This window comes from Amblyomma americanum, chromosome 4, assembly GCF_052857255.1.
Source record: "Amblyomma americanum isolate KBUSLIRL-KWMA chromosome 4, ASM5285725v1, whole genome shotgun sequence".
In the NCBI taxonomy this organism is placed as follows: Eukaryota; Metazoa; Arthropoda; class Arachnida; order Ixodida; family Ixodidae; genus Amblyomma; species Amblyomma americanum.
In genome coordinates this window covers 53,380,690-53,403,201 of record NC_135500.1, presented here as the reverse complement: position 1 = coordinate 53,403,201, position 22,512 = coordinate 53,380,690, and the positions used below count along the sequence as shown (strand labels likewise).

The following is a 22,512-nucleotide window of genomic DNA, read 5'->3' as shown; positions in this document are numbered from 1 at the left end:
AGCATATGCCTAGACCCTGCTTCTCTTTCGTCCATCCAAAAACGAAATACGCATGCGCATCAATAAAATCTAACTCTCATTGACTCAAGCCTATGCATAACCACGCAGTAAGAATCATCCATTCTGATTACCCCTTCATTCAAGCGCCAGCAATCTTTAATGTGAATCTAATTTCCTGTTTACTAATTAAGGACACAAAATAACCGGGCTTATTATTGTTCTCATCGTTTTCCATTCACTACTTGTATACTCTGTCATTACATCCAATGTCCAGGTTTCACACTATCTTGGAAAAAATAAAGCTGTTTAGCTGCCATCCGCACATACTACTGCACATCCTAACAAATTCACTTTTCGAAGACGTAAAGACGGGAATCACCTTCCGGTAGACGCAATTCATCATTGTGATCGAGCACTTCTGAAGGAAGTTATTGAAAAGGTCTTCGACATGCTGTAACAAACCAGCCCTCATGCAATACCAGCCGCCGCGGTGGCTGAGTGGTTATGGCGCTCGGCTGCCGGCCCGAAAGACTTGGGTTCGATCCCGGCAGCAGAGGTCGAATTTCGATGGAGGCGAAATTCTGCAGGCCCGTGTACTGTGCGATGTCAGTGCACGTTAAAGAACCCCAGGTGGTCGAAATTTCCGGAGCCCTTCACTACGGCGTCTCTCATAGCCTGAGTTGCTTTGGGACGTTAAACCGCTACAAACAAACCAAAATCATGCAATACCAAAACACGGAGAATTTCAAGTTTAAAGAAATCAGGAAAGTGTAGAAAACAACACTCTCTCGGTTTCACAGTGGCAAAATGAATAAAAGGCTGTTGGCGTCTGTGAGATTCTAAATTGCATGTAGGTGGCTCAAACCTGCAATGCGCATCACTAAAATTTCTATGCGTGTAAATGAGTATTGGTGGCCTGAGCTTAGAAGTGTTCTCCAGGGAACTAATGCCCAAAAATTATCGGTATCGAGCAAAAATATCTGCAGCTCCCATCTGCATCTTATCGCAGTAAGATATTTCTTCCAAGTTGAGCCTGAGCAGCTAGAGAAATGAGGCCCAGAGAGGCGGTTGTAGCGTCAATGTGCTACATGGGGTGACATGGTCAACGATGGCAAGCAGCTGCTGCCTGGAGACAATACTGCAGCCATATCAGCCTGCGTCGTGTGGAATATGTGGGCTTGAGAGTGGGAGCTTTTGGCAATCTACCACTTGTGTTGACGTGGCCGACGTGACAGTGTGGACAGCTCTGTAGAAAAACGTCGCCTCGATATGCTAGAGCCCTAGGAATAGGAGAACAGAGTCGGCGATGCCGGTTAGGTGCTGCTCGTGTTGATGGGGCCCAGCCTGTCCTAAGAGCTGCCGCGCAGAGACAATGATGCCCATATAGGCTTTAACAATGAAGGGTGTTTGGAAGGGGGTTTCGGCAGCGAGCAACGCGTAATATGCGGTCACCTGGTGCACATTGCTAGGGTACCTGTTGTCGCAGTATCGTGTGGCCTGGGAATAGTGCGTGGGCCGAGGAATAGGGGATCCGCATATGTGCATCTAATGGTGACGTTATGAAGGTCGCTCCTAGATGTGCTGTCCAAAGGCGATGTAGTCGAATGTGGCAATCGGCCAGAAGTGGCGGCGTGGTTTGGCTGTCCGACGAGCCGCTGCTCGGAAATAGTGTTGCCATAATGGGTCTGACCTACGACGCATTCGAAAAACGAGGATTGATTCCTACCAGAAACACGCAGCTTTTGATGTCATGGTCCTTGCGCCATTAAAGGCGATCGCTCAAAGCAAATACCGTCTTAACGTTTCTGCAGCCTTAATAATATAGTGAGGGAGTAGTGGCCGGTCTCGATTTTGCGACCCTCAACTATTTGCGTGTGCAAAAGGGAACGATAACATTTTAACTTCACTCAAAAGTTTCAATTAGTTTAGCGAACTCAATCCGATAAAGAAAAACTGCTTCAAGTATGGTATCTTTAGCCCCGGGCGTTTTCGGTGCGTCCGCAGGAGGAAGAGAAAGAGAAGGCTTTTCTTGAGTACATTGGAAGCCGGACTCAGTTGTGAGCAGGCCGTGACGCACGTCACTGGCCCTTCTTCCTTAGCGACTGACAGCTCGGCGAGCGGCGATTACTGTCTAAATTCAATCGTTGCCAGCTTTACGCAGCCGGCAGTTGCTACTCTCTCTCCCATCGCTGCCGCCGAATTCAAGAATGTTCGATCTGCATATACGAAGTCATGACTGCTTCTTTCCTTCTTCCAAGGCTCACGACGCGGGGGAGGGGGAGGCGGGCACGCAAAAGGCTCGTGTTTGTGCGCGTGTTACAAATGAATGCACGTGTATATATAAGATTTCATCGTGTGCAGCAATTCAGTTTTCTGTAAGTCCTCGTCGCCTCGTGTATAGTGGGATAGTGGGAAGCTGCTAGGTTGCTGTATATATATATGTTAATCCGTTTATCTGTGTCGTTCATACGTCGTCAGCTGTCTGCAGCTCTTACTCCACGAAGCCACAAAAACATCAGTGGAGTGAGGTTACCAAAAAAAATAACCAGAACTGCAAGGTCCTATTTCGAATCTCTCAATTGCCTCATTTCAGAGTTCTACTCAGCCAGCGCAAATGGTATCTGAACTAGCCCCAGTTGGTGGAGTCAACTCTTCAATCTCAGTAGTGCAGCTCATTCTACCTATGCTGTTTAGTGCATTTCAAGCTATTCCGACAACCTTTCCGCAAACAAACAACCTCCCGAAATTGAAGGCTCTGCTGTCGGTGGAGCCGCTACTGGCACAGCTTCCTATGTCCTCCGTTGGGAAAACTTTTTGTGAACAACCGCTATCAAAATGTCACCCTTTTTCAGTGGAAGACAAAGAGCTTAAGGCAAAAAGTGCAGGCTTTCGCAGACTCCTTGAGAAAAACAATTTTCCTATGATGTGCATACAGGAAACCGGTGTGGGTGACGATTTTCGTTTCTCAAACTATGCGTCATACAAATCATCCCGTACGTCAGGTTTCAGTAGGACGATGTTTTGTGTGCTACATGATTAAGTCCAGTGATTCTGACGTTCCGGAGTTCGTGGCCTGCGATGTGTCCTTTGGTAAGGTCAGCGTTACTGTTATTAGTATTTACTTGCAAGCATCGTGTCGTGTCTCGATTGATGCTCTACTGAATAACTTTAAAATGTCGGGCTCTAATTCACTGATTTCGGGTGATTTTAACGCTCAAAATATTGCACGGGGAGTGACCACTGTGACGGCCATGGAAGGGTCCTTGAGTGCACCGCAGAGAAATGTAACTTATGTCTTCTGAATGACGCTTCTCCGCCCTTCCTACGCAGTTTTGTTCATTTGAGTTGCATAGATCTGGCTCTGTGCACACAAGATTTGTTGTCTGACGTGGGGTGGGCCACAGATATGGAGACACGCGGAAGTGATCACTATCCGGCACTGGTAAATCATCCTGACTTACATTTCAGGGCGCCCGACGTATATCTAAGCTTAGAAGTTAGGAACATTTTTGTGACAGCATAATTCAGGATGTTGCCATTGACATTAGCAATGACGACTCCACTTCACTGCAATGCGCAAGATAGCATGAGGCGTTGAAACAAGGAAATCGCCATACCTGATGAGTTCACATGTATTGAGGGAGAGTATGAGCGACTGAGGGCACTACGAAGAAAAGCAGAAAGGGCTTACCGTCGATCGCGGTTTTTAAAATCGTACCGTGAGGCTCAAGAGATTCATTCCTTAAGGCGTAAACGTCTGCAGCAATTAGGAAATAAAACATGGCGTTACTTCTGCAGCACATTGGCCCCTCACACTGCGGCGCCTGGGATATAGATGATGGTCCGCTCCTTAAGCAGGCCCGTTACTCATAATATCCCTCATAATAGAGCTCTTGCAGTGGCTAAGGACAATGTTAAAACAGACCTTGCTGATGAGTTTTGTCAGCTTATTTCTCGTCCTGGCGTTTCATCAGACAGTAAGGAATTTATAAACCCAGCTACATTTGCGCAGCAAAAAAGTTACTGCTTGCTTATTTGGATTGTGTATTCAGAATCGGTGAACTTCAAAGTGATCTTGCGTTGTGGCATCCAAGAACTGATGCTGGGCCGGATGCGATTTGTTTTGGAATGCTTCAAATTCTTGGGCCCAGGAACACGCATTACTTTTGGGAATATTTAACAATGTGTGGGTCAATGTGTTTGCTCGACTGACATGGAAGATTGTGTGTGTCATTCCAGATTTAAAAGCCCTATAAATCCCCTTTGCTTCTCGACTCATTTCGCCCAGTGAGCCTGACGAGCTGCTTCTGCAGTGATGGGCAAGATGATTGACGCCAGACTTCAGTTGTGGTGTGAAGAAACAGGAGTTTTTTCTGAGTTCATGACTAGATTTCTTAGACGTAGATGCACTACGCATGCAATTGAAAACACAGTCATGTGTAGAGCATGAGCGTAGCAAAGTTAATATCACTATCGCATATTTTAATGCGACAGCGTTAAGGAGCTTGTGTCGCAGAAAAGCCGGTGTCTTCGGCGTCTTTGGCCGTGAGCGAAACTTGGCCCATCTCGCTGGCCACCTGTACCGCGCCGTAAGGGAAGGAAAATCCCTTCTCTTACGGCGCTATACTTGTGGCCAGCGAGAATTGTGAGACATGCGTCATTTCCTTTCCTTAAAACCAATTTTCACTTCAATTTCCTTTCTTTTGTGCCCGTTTCGGATGTCCAACGAGATATGTGAGACAAGCGTCCTTTCCTTAAATTGTCCAACAGGCTACGCGTGGCGCCGAACGACAGTTGGCGTTCCGTGGACTTTTTGGCAGCGCTGCAATACGCTGTCGCGTCTCACTCTTAAAGACAAAGCTTAAGCATCCTGCAAATTTTAAAAATAGAACCCAAAATACATATAGACACATGTTTCCGCTAAGATAAACTTTTTGCATATCAAGCGTGCATTCGATACTGAATGTCATATTTATGTCCTCTCAAGTTTGCTAGACCTGGTTGTGTGGAAGACCGCTACGCTGTATTTCCGACTTTTTAGATGGCAGGAAAATTTTCATGGAGACAAGTGAAGGAAGTAGCGCGGAAGATAGCCAGATGCAAGGAGTGCCGCAGGGAAGTGTGCTAAGCCCTTTCCTTTGTAACTGCGTGGTGCCGCATTTGAGGTCCAAGCTCCCTTCTGGTTTACACTGCTTGCTATACGCCGATGATGTCTTCATTTCGGTTTCTGGCAAAACTGTAGGCTTCATCCGGCCTACCTGGCAAGAAATCATAGAAACTATTGACTGCTTTTTAAAACAGAGAGGTAAGATGCTCTCTCACGCAAAATCAGCCGCTCTGCCTTTTACTCGAAAGAATCTGAAGCAGTTCCGACTCTGCCTCAACGGTCAACATTTAGCGTCTGTTAAGCAGCACTGTTTTCTGGGCGCAGTTCTTGGCAGACAACTCTCTTGAGCTCCTCTTAAAATATCTATCGAAGACCAGGTGACATTGTTGTGAACGTGCTTCGCAGGCTTGCAGCTACGTCTTGGGGCTGTTCTTCGTCAGCTCTGCTCAGAGTTCACAATGCACTGATATATAAAAAAATCTCGCTCACCTCGCCGATTCGTCACGGTCTGTCGCGAACCTCAAAAGAACGCCTGCAAATACTGTTAGCTAGGAGTCCCCGCGTGTGTTTGGAGATACTCAAGCAACTTCCAGCGCTCTGGTAATTTTTGAGGCGTGGCAGCCTCCGTTTGAAGTGTTACGAACAACATAGACTTGCAGGCATATTTTCCGCCCGATCACCCAGCATGAAAGGCACCCATTAGTCTCCGCACTTCACGAACGAGGTAGAAGTGATATACACATTGTTTCAACACCACCGCCAGCTTCTTCCATGTTATGAATTCCCCATGACTTTTATTTGCCCCTACAATACAGTTGTTTGTAAAAGATGTAATTCAGAAGCGTGATATGATGATATTCGCTGTTGAGCAGTTAGCGCTTTACCAGCTGCACAAACGGTATTCAGGTTGAATTCATGTGTACTCCGACGGTTCAAGTCTTCACAATTCATCAGCGTCCACATCTGCAATTGCGCACCTGAATGAGCGCCGGGCATGTAACTTGGCTCGCGCGACAAATCAACGGGTGCTGAGATCTGCGCTATTTATTTCGCTCTGCACTTCATCTAATCGGTGCGAGACCAGCGTATAACTAATCTTATGGCGACTCGCAATCCGCAATGAAATCTCTTGACAGCGCAAATTTCGTTCCAATGAAAGCTTGACTGGAATACAAAGTACTGAAAGAAAATTCCAAGGCTACCAAAAAGCAGCATAATATAGATTTCCATTGGATACCAGGACATTGCTTTATTCCAGTAAACACTGAGGCGGGCGCAGCGGCTGCGCAAGCTCACTGAAATGCCCTCACTTCGTGCCTGCCGTTGTTGAGAGGTGCATTGCGCCGTTTCCTGAAGTCCTTGCTTAATGCAATGAACGAAAAGATGTTTGAACTAAAGCATAGAGGTTCTGATCTGCGTTTCATCGATCCGTTGCTGCGGTTTATTATTCCATTATCTATCAGCAGCCGCGGGTTCCGCGACCGAAACCGAGACCGAAAGACGCGGATTCGATCCCGGCCGCGACTGTCGAATTTCGATGGAGGCAAAATTCTAGAGGCCCGTGTACTGTGCGATGTCAATATTAAAGAACCCTAGGAGGTCGAAATTTCCGGAGCCCTTCTCTACGCCGTCCCTCATAGCCTGCGGCATTTTAGGACGTTAAACCCACATAAATCAAACCTATCAGCAGACGCTTAGGAATGCCCCTTCACCGCGTCCGTTCAGGAACGGCTTACACAAAGCACTTTCTTCATACAATTGGCTGCGCAGACAGCCCACGATGTGCGAGTGGCGAAATAAATGAGGATGTGGCACGTCTAAAATTGAATTTCCGAGTGCATGAAAACTTAAGGTCGCGATTGAAGAAAGACTTGAGCGCTCCTGGCAAACGACCCTTAAGTCTACAAAAGCTATTAGGCCCCTGGCCGACATATGTCCGAGTACTTGTGGCATTGTTATCATACCTTGGGAACAGCGGCATCCATAGGAAATACTAGTTTAGTAGAATTGGATTATTCAATGCTAGAGCTCTTACCTCTCTGTGAGTGAGTTTTTTGGTTTTGCTGTGTTTGACACAAAGAAGCTTTTTTTTGTGAGCGAGTGCTTCAATAGCGTTGTTATGTACTTTTGCTGTGCATAATAAAAGTAAGGTAATATTTGGTTTTTCTGTCATTTTTCACTCATATCTCTAATGTATTTTGTACTGTTCGGCTAACATTCATAGGATTTACGTTCGCTTACTAATATTGCATCTTATGCTTGTACTTTGTACTTATATGTTGTGTTCTGTTTGTGTTATGTTATGTTGACCTTTATATCGTCGAACCAAGTGGCTTCAGTGAATTGGTGAAAACGAGCAGCCGGAGGCGCTAAGTGGTGCCAACAGCTCCTTTATTGCACATTTAAATAAAAAAACACAACTTTATTGACACTTAACTAATTTGTCTTAATTTTCACCATGCTTTTCCTTTAGGGCAAGTAGCCCACATTTTCTAATTATACTTTATATTACTTCATTTTTGCAGAACTTTTTCTTTGATCAGATAATAGATGCACTTGCAAAAGCACACGGTAAGTTGCAGCTTGTTTTGAAACCAGGTTGTACCAGAAGGGCACCTAAGCAAACTACATACGGCTGTTTTAATGGTGCTCCAAGTTACACCTCAAAGTAATTTGTAGCAAAAACTTGGGGCTTAAATCCCCTATCCTTCGCGCAATTGACTGGCGCCCTCTGAATGCAAAGCTACTGCGTGCAACCTACGACTACGTTTCGCAATATATATCGTCACCTACAATTTCGGAACTCTTAATAAAACTTAAAAACCGGGAAACCGACCAAAACTAAAAACAAAAACCCCGATGCACTACCTAATTCATCTCATCGCGAACAAAGCTCCCGTACGGTAGCTGAAACGTCTTTTTGTTGTTTTTGCTTTTACTTTTGGTGGCCACCCCGCTTTTAAGTTTCATTATGATTGTCCCTGACCAGACGAGTTTTCGTCCAACTCTCGACTTGATTAGCCTTCGCCGGGCGTACACGCAACCCACTGTGACCAGCGTACATCAGTACGTGTCCCTGGTCACCCGTGTCGCATCGTTCAAAGGCCATCTTCAATTCAGCCTGACGTGCAAATCTTATTTAGCACTTATGCTCCGATCCCTTCATTAGATTCGTCCAGTCTGCACACGCCTCGGACTAAGCGTTATTGTCAAAGCTGAATGTTCGCTCCTCAAATCAGGATACTTGAATGCAAAGAAATACTTAGAGCACTGGAAAATGAGGTCTTTTTCGCCCGTCGCCGCCTTGAATCCCGCTCCGGAGAATTTCCTAGCATTCACCTGCATGTAAATCATAACGTAACCATGCTGTCTCGGTCCGCGGACCTTGCACACAAAAACAACTTACATCAGCTCCTTCTATTTTCTCCAACTACAGGAAAAGCTGCGCCTACAGTGGTGGTCTATAACCTTTCTTCTTATAAACCTGCGGCAACACACTCTGCGCACATTTACGCGCAGTTTCCACCTCGTTATCATCCGGCCCAACGTAACACGGCCACGCGCTGGAGTGCGTCACCCGAGGCATGCGTCACCAACGGCGGCTACAAAAGCAGGCTGGCCGGCTGGGAAGAGCGGCTGTTTTCCTTCCGCTACACGGACGACCGTAGCATTTGTATGCTCGTCCGCTGCCGTCGCTAATAAACAGTTATGTTTTATATTGGGATTCGTCCTTCTAGAGAATGGCATCCCACATCTGGTGACCCGGAAAACGGACAATAACGCATCGCTGTCCTTCAGCATTCAATGACTTCCCTCATCTGGTGACCCGTCGAGCCGCACCTTCTCCCTCAGCTGCGTTCCTGGATGGCTTACTGGCAGGACCCAGCCCACGACCGGCCGCTTCCGTCATTCCGGCCTCAAAGCACCGGTGGGTGGTTCGCTCAATTCCAGGCTGCGAGGTACCTGAAGGGGATAACCATCCAGCAGTTCAAACACGCAGTCCTCTGCGATATCCTCCCGCCCGACCTGCTGCGCCGACTCGCCTGCCCTGCCTTGGGCAGCCGGCCGTACAACGAGCTGCGCGCTGCCATTCTGGCGGACTTCGGCGTCTCCTACGGCCCGCTGTCGCTCTATGACGCTGCAGACCCGCTGTCGCCGCTGCCAGCTGCCGGCACAGCCTCGCTCTCGCCCACGCACCCTTCGTCGAAACCATACCCACCTCGACAACCCCTGGCCGCCTTCTCGCCACTCCTGCCTAGCATCTCTGGCCCCACCGTCCTTCTTCACGACACACCAGAGGCAAATTCGACCCAGTCCCCACCTCATCGTCCATCGCTGCCGCTATCGCCACAGCCTCCTGCCGACAAGGAACGCTCTGTGACCATCTGCGTGGCGCGTTTTTCGGCATCTCCATCTGCCTCTCCACACCAGCCAACAGCTCACAGGCCTCTGCAGTGCTGTCGAAGCCGCAGTCAACTGTTCCTAGCGACCTCTCGGCGGCCTCGGCTCTCCAAGTGCCCATGGCCCTCTCGGCGACCTCGGCCATCCCGGTGCCCACGGCCCTTTTGGCGGCCTCGGCTTTCCCGGTGCTTACGGCCCTCTCGGCAGCCTCGGCTCTCCCGGTGCCCACGGCCCTCTCGGCGGCCTCGGCTCTCCCGGTGCCCACGGCCCTCTCGGCGGCCTCGGCTCACCCGGTGCCCACGGCCTTCTCGGCGGCCTCGGCTCACCCGGTGCCCGCGGCCTTCTCGGCGGCCTCGGCTCTCCCGGTGTCCATGGCCCTCTCGACGGCCTCGGCTCTCCCGGTGCTCACGGCCCTCTCGGCGGTCTCGGCTTTCCCGGTGCCCACGGCCCTCTCGGCGGCCTCGACTCTCCCGGTGCCCACGGCCCTCTCGGCGGCCTTTCCCGGTGCCCACGGCCCTCTCGGCGGTCTCGGCTCTCCCATGCCCACTCCAGGAGCTTCCGTTTGCCGCTACCTCGCCGGCATGCTCCCATGTGCACGGCTCAGCGCCAGTGGCATGGGCGCCACTCCTGCGGCCGCCCGTCATGTTCAAGACAATAGCTCCAAGGCTGGCTGTGAGCGTGCCTAAGCATGCTCATGCAGTCCACCACAGCCACTCCCCTGCCTGGAATCTCGCGGCGCCTGCCGTAGCCGCCCCTCTGGGTATCGGGCTGCTCGGCCCGGCATCAGCTGCGCTAATCTTGCGACCCGCAATACACCTAGCTCCCTCTGCTGCCTCACCCCTCAGGCGCTGGCCATTAGTTGCTGCACCTGAACCACCGACAATGGGTCCACTTCGCAGGCTGAGCCATCTTCACCTGCCACTCCACGTCCCTCGATGCCTCCTGAAGCGTCGCCCGCAGCGCCATAGCCAGAGTCGCCCGCCTGAGCCGCGTCTAAGGACCCCGGACGGCCTGCAAGACTCTTGAGACATCAGATTTTTACAAGCCCTAAGGGCTCTCCACTTCGGGGGGGGGGGGGGGAGGGGAGGTGATGTGGCGGCACACTCTGAGCACATTTCCGCCCAGCCTCCACCTTGTTATCATCCGGCCCAACGTAACACGGCCACACGCTGGACTGCGTTACCGATAAAGCGCAGCGCCACCGCTGCGTCACCCGAGGCATGCGTCACCAACGGCGGCTACAAAAACAGGCTGCCCGGCTGAAAAGACCGGCTATTTTCCTTCCGCTACCTGGATGAGCTTAGCGTGGGTATGCTCGTCCGCTGCAGTCGCTAATAAACAGTTATGTTTTATGCTGGGATTCATCCTTCTACAGAATGGCATCCCACAAGCCTAACAGCGCCGAGCTTTTCGTTGTAAACCTGGGCCTAAATTTCAACACTCGACGTACCCTGGACGCCAAAAACTTGCGTGTGCCGTGGAAAACCGGTTAATCAAGTTGAACCTTCGCGCCGAAATGAAGCAAGGACACGTGCTGTCAGCGTTCATTCCAAGTACAGCCCGCAGCAGTACACGTCCTCGCGGACCACTGAACAACGACAAGCTGACAACAGCCTTCACAATAACATGGACCTGGTTATACTTCCAGCATACAAAGGAAACACCGCAGTCTTTCTGGACCGGAGTGAATACATAACCAGAATGCAAAGCCTACTGCAAGATGACGCCACCTATTCCCGTCTCGACAAGGGCCCGACCGCAAATGTGCAGTGCGATTTACAAGAACCTCTTTCTCGCATGTTCAAATTTGTTGCTCCTACACAGAAAGCATTTTACTTCAAGCTGTGCACGAGCGGTTCGGCCGCCACTTTTTACGGGTTTCCAAAGATGCACAAATTTGGTATGCCGATGCGTCCCATTGTAGACTACAGTCGTTCTCGTCTTCACAGTTTATCCAGATACCTTCACCGGATCCTCAGGCCACTTGGCAGTATCGGCGACACAAACGTACGAAACTCGACTGATTTCATCAATAAGGTAAGCGACGTATCACCTGACGGTGACGAACACACGGTTTCGTTTGACGTCAAGTCGCTTTTCATATGCGTTCCTGTTGATCTGGCCGTCCAAGTTCGCTCTGCTGCCCTTGAACCTGACAATTCTTTACCACAAAGTATCCCCCCTGACGTTCCAGATCTGCGCAAGCTCTTACAGTTCTGCCTGGAAAATACTTATTTCGCCTTCCAAAGCTGTTTTTGCCGACAACTTCATGGCACGCCAAAGGGCGCCTCTGTCTCAGTGACTGTCGCGAATCTGATGGTAGAATTTGCGAATGCCGTGCCCTTGAAATATTCCCATCACCACCAAGAATTTTCCTTAGGTATGTAGACGACTGCTTCTCCCTCATTCGGAAAGATGAGTTGCTGGTCTTTTCGTCCCATATGAATTGCATTGAAGAATCGATTGATTTCACCGTCGAAGAAGTGAATCGTTCGTTGCCCTTCCGGGTCGTATTAGTAAATTAGTAAAATGAAGCAGTGGAAATCAATCATTTAGCGTTTACAGGAAGCCCACCAACACCGGAAGATACTTTAAGTTCAAATCTGTTCACCCGGCCACTGAGAAGAAATATGTTTCCACAACCTTGTTCAAACGCACAGAACACATGCAGTTTCCGTGAAGACCGGGCAGTGGACTTAGACACTGTACGGCAAGAACTCGCGCGCAACGATTACCCAGCTGCTTCTGTGGCATCTGTAGAAAAGCAGTTATCTTATAATGCCCAACACGTGAAGCTCCCGTGTAATCCCATCTCAAACGTACCGCTGTTCCCTACACACCCGGAATAAGCGAAGCCTTATTGCACACATTCCAAGTTCATGTTGCCCATGTTCCCACACGAAAACTACGGGATGCGCTGGGTAACGGCTGAGACGATCTCCCTAAAGAAACTACCCTGGCGTTGTTTGTTCCGGTTGTGACAGCGTCAACATCGGTGAGACTGGTGGTTTTAGAAGGCGCCTAAATGAACATTGTAATGATGTTACAAACCGTAAAGTGAACTCTATTGCTATTATTGAACACTCCATATCAACCGGCCCCGATATTGACTGGGGTCACGTGCTAGCAATTGAAAATAATCTATTCCGTCGCCTTCACCTCGAATCAATATTCATTCAAACAACTAATCACACCCTCAATCCAAACACTGGAAATCTAGCCTCTCTATACGCAGGCTTCCTACGCCCTCTTTCAAGCGCGTTTAACCCAGATGCACTGCCTAGTTCTTCTCATTGTGAAAAAGGCTCCCGTACAGGAGCCGAAACGTCGTTTTGCTGTTTTTGTTTTCACTTTTCGTCGGCGTCCCACTTATTAAGTTTCATTACGATTGTCCCCTACCTGAAGGGTTTTCATCCAACTCTCGACTTCAATTTCGGAACTCGGACAAACACGCTAGAATAAAGCACTGACTTCCTTTGCCATAAGCAATGAAGTGCCGACGATAAAGCCCATTGTCAGAAGCGACACCTAAAACTGAGGATTAAAACGAGTGAAATACATTTCTGTATGGTTCGAACGTAGCTAAACCTAGTAGACAAGCCAAACCACGTGTTGAGCCTTCTTGGCTCATGGTTCTGCTTGGCTGGGTCGTCTGTATGTCTGGCAACGATATTTGCCGCTGATTAAGCTCTGATCGAGTTTAAGCTGATCTGGTCTCTTTGCGCCGCAGATGGAAATTGATCAAGGCAATGAAGTGCAACACAGAGCGATCGTGTTTTGCAGTTTAACATAACACTTGATCGGCTGCGGTAGTGTCATAGTATATGTGCTCTGGAAGAACATTTACTGTGGAAGCACATATAAGAAGAAGAGGTCGTCCCAGCAGAGCACTTGGCTCTGATGGGAAAGATCGGCTAAGTTTCGGGTGGCTTCTCGTTTTGTGGGCTTTAAGCACGCGGTAAGGCGGTAAGCCGAGGCTATGACTACCCAGTCTCCTGGCAAGGGGAGCTCCCCCTGGTCTGCTTCTCTATCCCCTGATCTCCTGCCTTTGGAAGCTTTTTTGCGCAGCGGCGTCGGCAGTATCCCTGTTGCGCTGGTGCCTCAGGATGGCGGTGCAATCAAGATGACCAATCCTGGAGCTGTTCGGGCTGCTCTCCAGTCAGCCACATCTCATCATGAGTCAATCTCAGAGGTACGCTAGTTTGGACGCGGCGGGATGTTTTTGTAGACTGCCAGACATCGACAGTGTCAGAAATTTACTAAAGGCCTCATCCTTTGCCTCGCTTCGGGTAAGTTCATTTATTCCTTCACATCTGGCTTGCACGAAAGGTATCGTTCGAGGCGTGGACTCTTCCCTGTCTCTAGCAGAGACTCTTGAGCTTCTCTCTGCTGCAGGTGTTGTTGCTGTGCACCGCTGCAGCCGGGATGTAAACAACATGTGGGGCCTACCGAATCGGTGATTGCCACCTTTGTCAAAACTTCCTGCCCCTCTGAAATAAAGGCATGGCCTCTAATTTTTTGGGTAGACCCTTTATTATCTAGGCCTCTGCAGTGCAAGAACTGCTGGCGCTATGGTCATAGCGCCGGCGGTTGCAAATCCAACTTGCGGTGTTGCAACTGTGGGGATGGAAATGCAACGAACACCTGCACTCAGCAGAACGAGAAGAGCTCCTTTTGCGGTGAGGCTTACTCTGCATACTCAAATTGTCCCTCCCGAGCGAAGGAAATCCAAATTCTAGAGATAATTTACAGAAAACGCTGTCCGCGCCGTGACGCTATTGCAGAGTTGAAAGAACGTGCCCACGGTTATGGAGGTGTGACTGCTCGCCAAGGAGTCATGTTAGACTCGACGCTGTCCCAGGGAATTGCGGCTGCTGTGGAGGCTTAAATGCCTAAATTGGTAGAAAGGATTGTCGCAAGAGTATCTGAGTGCCTTACAAACGTTCTAGCGACTCAGCTTACACATGCTGTGCAGGGCGGTTTGGCCCCTCTCTCGACAGCAATTCCCGATACTCTTACCCGGTCTATAATTCTGAAGCATCTCAGCCCCAGGAACGTACTACAGCCCCTTCCACGGTACTTACCTCGGACACTTCGAGTGATGATGGTATCATCTATGATTCCGAGATGATGGAGCCTGATGCGCGGGTTCTCAAGCGCAGCGGGTCCCCCATGTCTCATTCGTCGTCTTCCCCACGTACCCAGCCCAAATCAAAGAAGCAACAGCTTGGCACCAAGCCCAAGGATACCATTTTGGGGCAGGCAGTTGCTACTGCTAGGCTTTCGAAACCATAGCGTCGTTGCGAGTTCTACAGTGGAACTGTCGGTCTATTCTTTCAGCTTCCAAAGATTTACTCTGCATTTCTACCCAGCTTAATTCGGATGTCACAATTCTGCAAGAAACGTGGCTTTCAACCGACAAACATTTTCATTTCAAAAACTACCGTTCATTTCGCCTAGATCGCCAGTCAGGAAGAGGTGATTTACTACCTCATGCAGAAGAACTTAGCTTCCTTTCGCAACGGCGTTAGATCACAGCTTATCTTTAGATGTAAACTGTTGTTAACTGAGCTGCGCAAACTTTGCCACTTTTCGTGGGAGACTGTTTTTTTCTATAAAGCACCGTTGCTAGTCCAGTCTTCGTGTGTGTGCCTCGTCTCTTCGCTGTGTTCCGTCTTTTGACTGGTTTTACTTTTGAACATGTACCATCTGACCCAGATTTCAACACTACTATGATTTACTAACTTTAGTCTTTTGAAAATTTTGCCGCAGGGCTAAGGTATCTTTTCAAGAAATGTCTCCTGACTGTGAGATTTTGGCACTAGTCTTTGTACTTCCTGGATGCTCTCCATTTTCCATAGCAAATTGTTATTTCCCCTCTGGAGTCCAGGATATTAGACCTCTCGACTTGTTACTCGCTAACTGTAAAAACCCAGTTCTCTTGGCTGGCGACTTCAATTCTCACCATGTGCCGCGGGGTTTCAGGACTAATCTAAGCGGCAAGCGCCTTTGGGACAGGGATTCTGATCACAACCTTATGTGCTTAAATTCAAGATCTTCCACTTCGCGCACAGACTCAATCTGTTTTAGATCTCACGTTCACTAGTTCTGGCATTGGCGTAACGGATTGGTCGACTGCTGATTGCGGCACCTCAAGTGACCATATACCTTTTCATTTTGATATCGTATGTCGTGCAATGCTGGCGTCTTCTCAGTTGCGGCCACATATAATTATGAGATTTCAGAGGGCGTTGCGCTCTGCCCTTGTGGCAGTGTCTAACATCGCCAAGGCCCACCAGTCAACAAGCATATGTCTAGCTATAAAAGAATGGCGTGAAAAGTCGCAGTTTCTGGTGGGGCCAACAAAAGGGAATTCTTCTACCTGGTGGAATGCGGACAGTACGAGAGATTACCGGCGGAGGAAGGCATCACGAAAAAAGCTTCTTCATAACTAATGCCCAAATAACTGGAGTGATTATAAATTTATTGCAGCCGCCTTTAAACGCACAGTTTCTCCTGCGAAGGAAAAATATGACTCAGAACATTTCGTTAATCTTTCGAAGTCGGGCAACCGACGAGAACTATTCGGCTTTCTACGGTTTAGAAAACTCCTGACGTCCTCTAGTAATATACAGTCGTTAGTTATGTCACCTAAAGTATCTATGCAGGCGGTTGAATTAATTTTCATGGTCCTGCAAATTCCGCTTTCGTCTCTACTGCCCTTGCGACCAATGTTGTTTGCGTCAGTGGTGCCATGTAATAATGCACCAGAAGTTAATCTATCGGAGCTTTCCGAAGTTGTACAGAGATTACCAGATGCTGCTCCTGGCCCTGATGGTGTCACTACAGAGATGCTCAAGATTCTCTGAGGAGTCTCCCGACTCCTTACTGCACCTCATAAACTACTCTCAAACACGCTTGGATTCCTTCTGAGTGGAAGCTGGCCAATGTGATCCCTTTACTTAAAAATCAGGGTGGAGGCTATGAATTGGATAATATTAGGCGAATATCGTTAACATCAAACGTGGTAAAATTAATAGAAAGGGTGTTACCAATTTGGGTGTCAGCCTTCGTGGACAGCAAAAATATACTCAGCCCTTGTCAGCTCGGATTCCGGCTACGGTGTTCGATATAGAATGTACATGCTGATCTTGAGAGCAGAATTCTCCTTGCTCGTCGCCAAAGCCAGGTCGCGGCTTTAGTTACGCTAGACGTCGCTAAAGCTTACGACAATGTAGAACACTGCATCTTAATACGTAGCTACAGTCTCTTCAGTTTCCAGATTATATAGTTGCTTGGATATCTCGATTTCTTTATAATATGGAATTCTTTTGCGTCCGTAATGGTGTTCATTCAGTGAGGTACAAACAAACGAGAGGTGCATCGCAAGGAGATGTTCTCTCTCCTGTGCTCTTTAATATTCTGTTGAGCTCAAGTCCTTTCCATCGACATGTACGCACTTACGTCGATGCGGACGACATTGCGTTTTTGCGGCTGCGCTGGATGTACGTACATCCCCCGCATGGTCTGTTGCAGTGATATCAGAGTACACTCGAACACTGGCTGAGCAGCTTACACCTGAAGTTAAATGTAAGCATGTGCGCCATCCTTGTTTTTCCTCTGCAGAATCCTGTAGTGGTCTCTCTCACTTGCCTCTTAAAACCAATACCGCAGGCTCAATTCCTTAAATAACTAGGGGCCTCCCAAAATTAGTGGATACGAATGCGCTGTACCTCGAAGCCCGCATTCCCCCTCTCTTATCTAGACTTAAGTTTTTAACTGTGCAGACTTACCTAAGAATCTACGAACCTCATTTTCTCCGTTCACAAAGCATTTTCTGTTGCCAGTGGACCTCCTTTTACAGTGCCCTTTGTTCACGTTTTCATACCCCAGAGGTAGTGCTTGTGCAAAGACTATTTGAGCCTTTAGTTGTGAAAATTTATGACATCCTTCCTGCGCTAAGCAGAGGGCCCGCTTTCCACATTTTTTCGACGATATTCACTCCCAAAATGGAAAACTTTTGCCACCTTCTATTCTAAATGGTCTACTAGACGATCATCTAAGGACCCTACCTGAAAATATTGCAATAGCAACCGACGCATCGCAGTGCAATGAAAAGCAGGTGTGGGAATATTCTGTTCCCATTTAGACTTGTCCTTTTCGCTGCGGCTTCCAGATTTCATCCCTATTTTTCAAGCAGAGTGTCTAGCAGTAGTACTTGCTCTACTCAAGCTAGACCCCTCAATTACCGCAGTGGCAGTAATTACCGATTCTTAATCTCTATGTTCGTCCCTCGCCGCGCATGTTGACGGTCAACACATTATCGTCCCTGCTTCCTCCGCATTTGAGTCTTGTTCATTTAGTATGAGTTCCTGGTCACAGCAGTGTGACAGTTAAATAGATTGCTGATACGCTCGCGAAGGCTTCCCTCAGCGGCCCCGTATTGCCTATCATCCTGGCTACAGCCTATAATACAGCATCTAGGTTTCGGCGACGTGCGTTTTTAAGCACGCAAGACACAACACTTGTAACATCGGCGGATTATCAGCCCCTCAGATATTCCTGGAACAGGCAAGTCTGTCGATCTCGGCAGCTTGAAGTATCTCTGACGAGGCTGCGGTGCCGTATACCTCCTCTAAATTTCTATTTACACAGGTCGGGTTTGGCGCTCTCTCCCCTTCGTGCATTTTGACGTGAGCCTGAATCCATTGACCATTTTTTCCTCTATTGTCGCCGATACACCTCTTTGAGAAGGTTGCAGCTAGAGCCCTTGGTCTTAGGTTATGCAGCCCGCCCTTGCTATCATTTGGTGCCATCATATTTGGGTTCTGCCACAGATATGTTTGTACCGCTGTTCTATATTTCCTGCTAGAATCTGACCGACGGCCATGCTAAGTGTCACAAAATTTTCTTTCCTCTCAATAAGTGCATTTTGACATTAAAAATCTTTCCAGTCCCTCTCTTTGTTATTATTAGTATTATTATTACTAATTTCGAAATGAAAACTTTCATCCCTTTTCCGTTCATGTGGAAGAATCCTCCGATGATGCTTTCCCGCGTGCTTTTCATTTGAATTAATTGAATACAGGTGAATAGTCATCCGATTCTTGGCCGATCCCCCAGTGTTATGTGCCATCTGTTGATAGGCTAACAACAACAACTATGCTTTCACGTTTCACTATGTTTGAGGGATGGAAGTTGCACATCTCAATAAGTAGCGCAGCCAGGCGACATTTGGAGGTTTTGTAGCGCTCTTCAAAGAGGAAGTCTTCGTCAGCTCTTGCTTCGTTTCCTGGCGGTGCCGGGTGTTTCTTTTGGAGAGGCCGTTCCACGTTCGTGGGGCTTTGCCCAGGGTTCAGGGTAGCTCTACTGGCTCGGGTGATGTAAGGTTGTCAGCGAGCTGTGCGTAGGCATGTCGTTCACCTCCCCGGAAGGTGGCTCGGCAGCTTGGTTCTCCAGCCTGCCGGTCGAAAGCTTGCCTTTGAACTCATTTAAAAAAAATGGTGTCGCTTGAATCCCCGTGGCGTTTATACCAATAGGTGATGGAATTCTGAAAATGAAAAATCCGAAAACAATACAGGAACAGCTGAAAAATCTAACCACTCGCTATCTCGACATTTCTGAAGTGCGACCTTTCGGGAGGCGTGGCATTGTTTATATGTGAAGAAATATTAAGTGTGTGTCGGATCTCCTCTGGTGTAATACCCTCACTTCTCTGCCGGTTAAAGCCTTCATTCCTGAGAAGCTTGCGTGTACTAAGGGCATTGTACGTGGAGTGGACCCGTCATCTTCAAGAAATTTTGGACAAGTTCGAGGATGCCGGGGCGGGAATTATTTCTATATACCGCTGCTCTCGCGAGATAGCTGGAGTGCGTGTTGCAACAGAGTCAGTTATAACCACATTTGCTCATCGCACATGCCCCTCGGAGTTGAAAATTTGGCCAATTGCCTACCGCGTGGACCTTCTGCATCCTCGTACCCTGCAATGCACCAACTGTTGGGGTTTGGACATAGTGGTAGAGCCTGCAAGTCGGCGACCAGATGCCGGGTGTGTGGTGAAGGCCACTCTTTTGACAGCTGTACCGCTGAACAATCAAGCTGTTGTCTATACAGTAACAGTCACAGCGCCGGTGATGCCACTGGTGAAAGTCGGTCACAGGAGCAAAGTTTTATGGAATTAATTGAGCAGAATCGCTGCTCACTAGCAGACGCTTATGCACTCCTTAACTGCAAAAAACATTCATACGCCAGCCTTGAGCGTTCCTCTACTTCTTACCTAGAGGCCACATTGCCTGCCTCAATAGTGCAATCCGTTGAAAAAGCACTCTCAGTTGTGGTCGAGCGCATGCTCAGCAGCTTTACACAGACGTGGTTTGAAATTGTTGCAAATCAGGCTGTTGTTCCACCAGCATCAACATCACAGCAAGCCTGTGCTCAAAATTTCATTGCTACGTTATCACCCAAGGTGCCGTCTCATGTGCCGCTTCGCGAAAGTGTTTGCACTAATGATGTAGAAATGGCTTTTCCTACGCAGAAGCGTCGTGCTTCTCCCTCTCCCCCTAAGTCCTCCTTTCCCCAGGTCAAGAAAAAAAAGGTCCTTCCAGATTGTCTTCCAAGTCAGATATGCTACGAGAGGCTGTTCCAGCCTCTATTCTCGAATAGGCATCATGGGGGTGTAGAGGTTCTCCAATGGTATTCCCACTCTATTGCATCTTTCTTCCTGATTTAAAAATTCTTCCATCTTCTAATAACCCAGATATTGTGCTCTTGCAACAAACTTGGCTGTCCTCGGTAAAGTCATTTTCTTTAAACCGGTTTCGTCTTTACCGAGCGGACCGCATAAATGGTAGGGGCCGCGTGTTGGCGACCGTGATTTCTTCAAAATTGCGCCACCGGGCCTTAATAACTAAAAAAAGCCAATAGATTCTTATAGCGAGCTTCTTGCTGTAGATCTCACTTTGCCGCACTGTGCTACTGTCACAGTCGCAAACGTGTATTTTCCAAATTGAGTATACAGAACAGACCACCTAGACAGATTACTTGCTAAGTCTAGCAGGGTAATCATTGCAGGGGGCTTCAACTCAAAGCACGTCGTGTAGCGTTCCTATACAGATTCGCATGGACACATGTTATGGGCATGGATGTCAGGAAATGATGTGCGGTGCTCCAATTCTCGGGCCATAAGATTCATCCGCAGACACTAACGCTCAATTCTCGATTTGTCCTTGACAGCAAGAGGAGTAGGTATAGGGGCATGGTCCACAATTGAGTGCGGCAAATCTGGTGACAACCTGCCAATTACTTTCACCATATTGGTGAGCCCCCTCCGAGATTATGGTTCTGTCCGAAAATCAGTTAATCTTGTAGCCAACAAATCATCTTTGCGCGCCTTCCTTACATCTGATCCTTGTTCAGGTAGGACCGATAAGGCTCAGCGAGTGTTTTCTTCAGTTTTGAAGGCTACGAAGAGCTCCCAGTTCACTGCGCGTTCTGCTATTTGCAATAAATCACCATCCTCACGGTGGAATTAGGCGTTTGAGACAGCTTTCTGTCGCAGGAAAGCAGCGTAAAGGAGCCTTTCGCATAATCAGAGCCCGGCAAATTGGATCAAATACAAATTTTTCACGGCCTCGTTTAAAGAAACTATAGCTAAGGCAGAGTATGACTAAAATAAAAATTTGAACCCATATTTGTCAAACCTAAAATATAGGAAGGCTTTGTATCGTTTCATGGAACGGAATGTGAACTCCCCAGCCTTGCAGTTAACCAGCTCGATTGTTCTCTCTCCACATGAGGCGAAATATGAGTTAGAGCGAATCGCACAACGGCTTGCATCAGGTTTTCAGGAGCAGCGTAGAGTCCCTCGGTTCGCCCCCTACCCCTGCTCAGACTTTGTTGAGGTTGACAAATCAGAGTTAACAACAACAGTTTCTTTAATGCAATCCTCAGCTCCGGGTTGGGATGGTGTCACGGTCGGTATGTTGAAAATCTTAGCGCAACGCTTCACTCAGGACCTCCTTAATCTAGTCAATACATTTTTGAAAACTTCATGGTTGCCGCCCTCCTGGAAGGTGCCGAAAATAATATTGCTTTTAAAAGATACAAAGAAAGGCTTCCATATTGATAACATTTGGCCGATAGCTCTAACATTCAATTTGGTAAAGCTTGTAGAAAGAATTGTGAACAGCCGCCTATCAGCACATGTTTCAGAAGCCAACGCATTGTGGTTTGCCCAGATTGGCTTTCGCGGCGGATGCTTCATATGATCTGCCCATGTTGATTTAGAGAGCAGAGTCCACCTTGCTATGCGCAAGAATGAAGTATCAGCATTAGTGGCGCTTGACAATGCTGAAGCATACGACAGTGTTGAATATTCGATCCTTCTCTCTAAATTGGCATTACTACATCCGCCGTTCTACATTTATGCATGTATCCGTGAATTTTTAACAGGACGGCAGTTCTGCTCTGATGGCTCCTTCACCTCAGATACCAATGCCCAGACCAGAGGCGTGTCACAAGGTTCTGTACTTTCGCTATTTCTATTCAATCTGCGGATGTGCGACATTCCAGTACAACCTTATGTTACAGTATATGTTTACGCAGACCCTATAGCGTTCTTTGTTTCTGCAACAGACATTCATGTTCTATATCGTTTTCTGCAGGATTACCTCAATGAGCTCAAGGTTTGGCTGGATACAATAAATTTTGTATTAAATGTGCGCAAAAGCAATTTGTTTGTTTTTAAAACCAACCTGTATTTATATATATAGTTAAACTATCGCTCGGATAGTATACCTCAGGTGGAATCTTTGAGGTATCTCGGCGTTATTTATGATGCCAGTATGGATTGGCAGCCCACATCAAGGCTAACGTTGAGAAAGGTGATCGTGCAATAGGTAGGCTACTACGAATAAATAATAGAGAAGTGGGCATGCTCCGGGACATGCTTTAACTTCTTTACAAAGCCTATGTCAGACCCATTTTTGATTTTGGCTGCATACTCT

At 48.0% G+C, this 22,512-nt stretch overlaps 1 protein-coding gene across 2 annotated transcripts in view; it reads left to right on the top strand.

The window, feature by feature from the left end:
* The window catches only part of LOC144130119 (uncharacterized), a 344,089-nt gene that overhangs the window by 102,840 nt on the left and 218,737 nt on the right, over positions 1-22,512 (top strand). For both annotated transcript variants that reach the window (XM_077664133.1, XM_077664132.1), the window contains one exon: positions 7,633-7,678. In XM_077664133.1, coding sequence (XP_077520259.1) covers positions 7,633-7,678 — 46 coding nt within the window. The remainder of the gene's footprint in view (positions 1-7,632; positions 7,679-22,512) is intronic.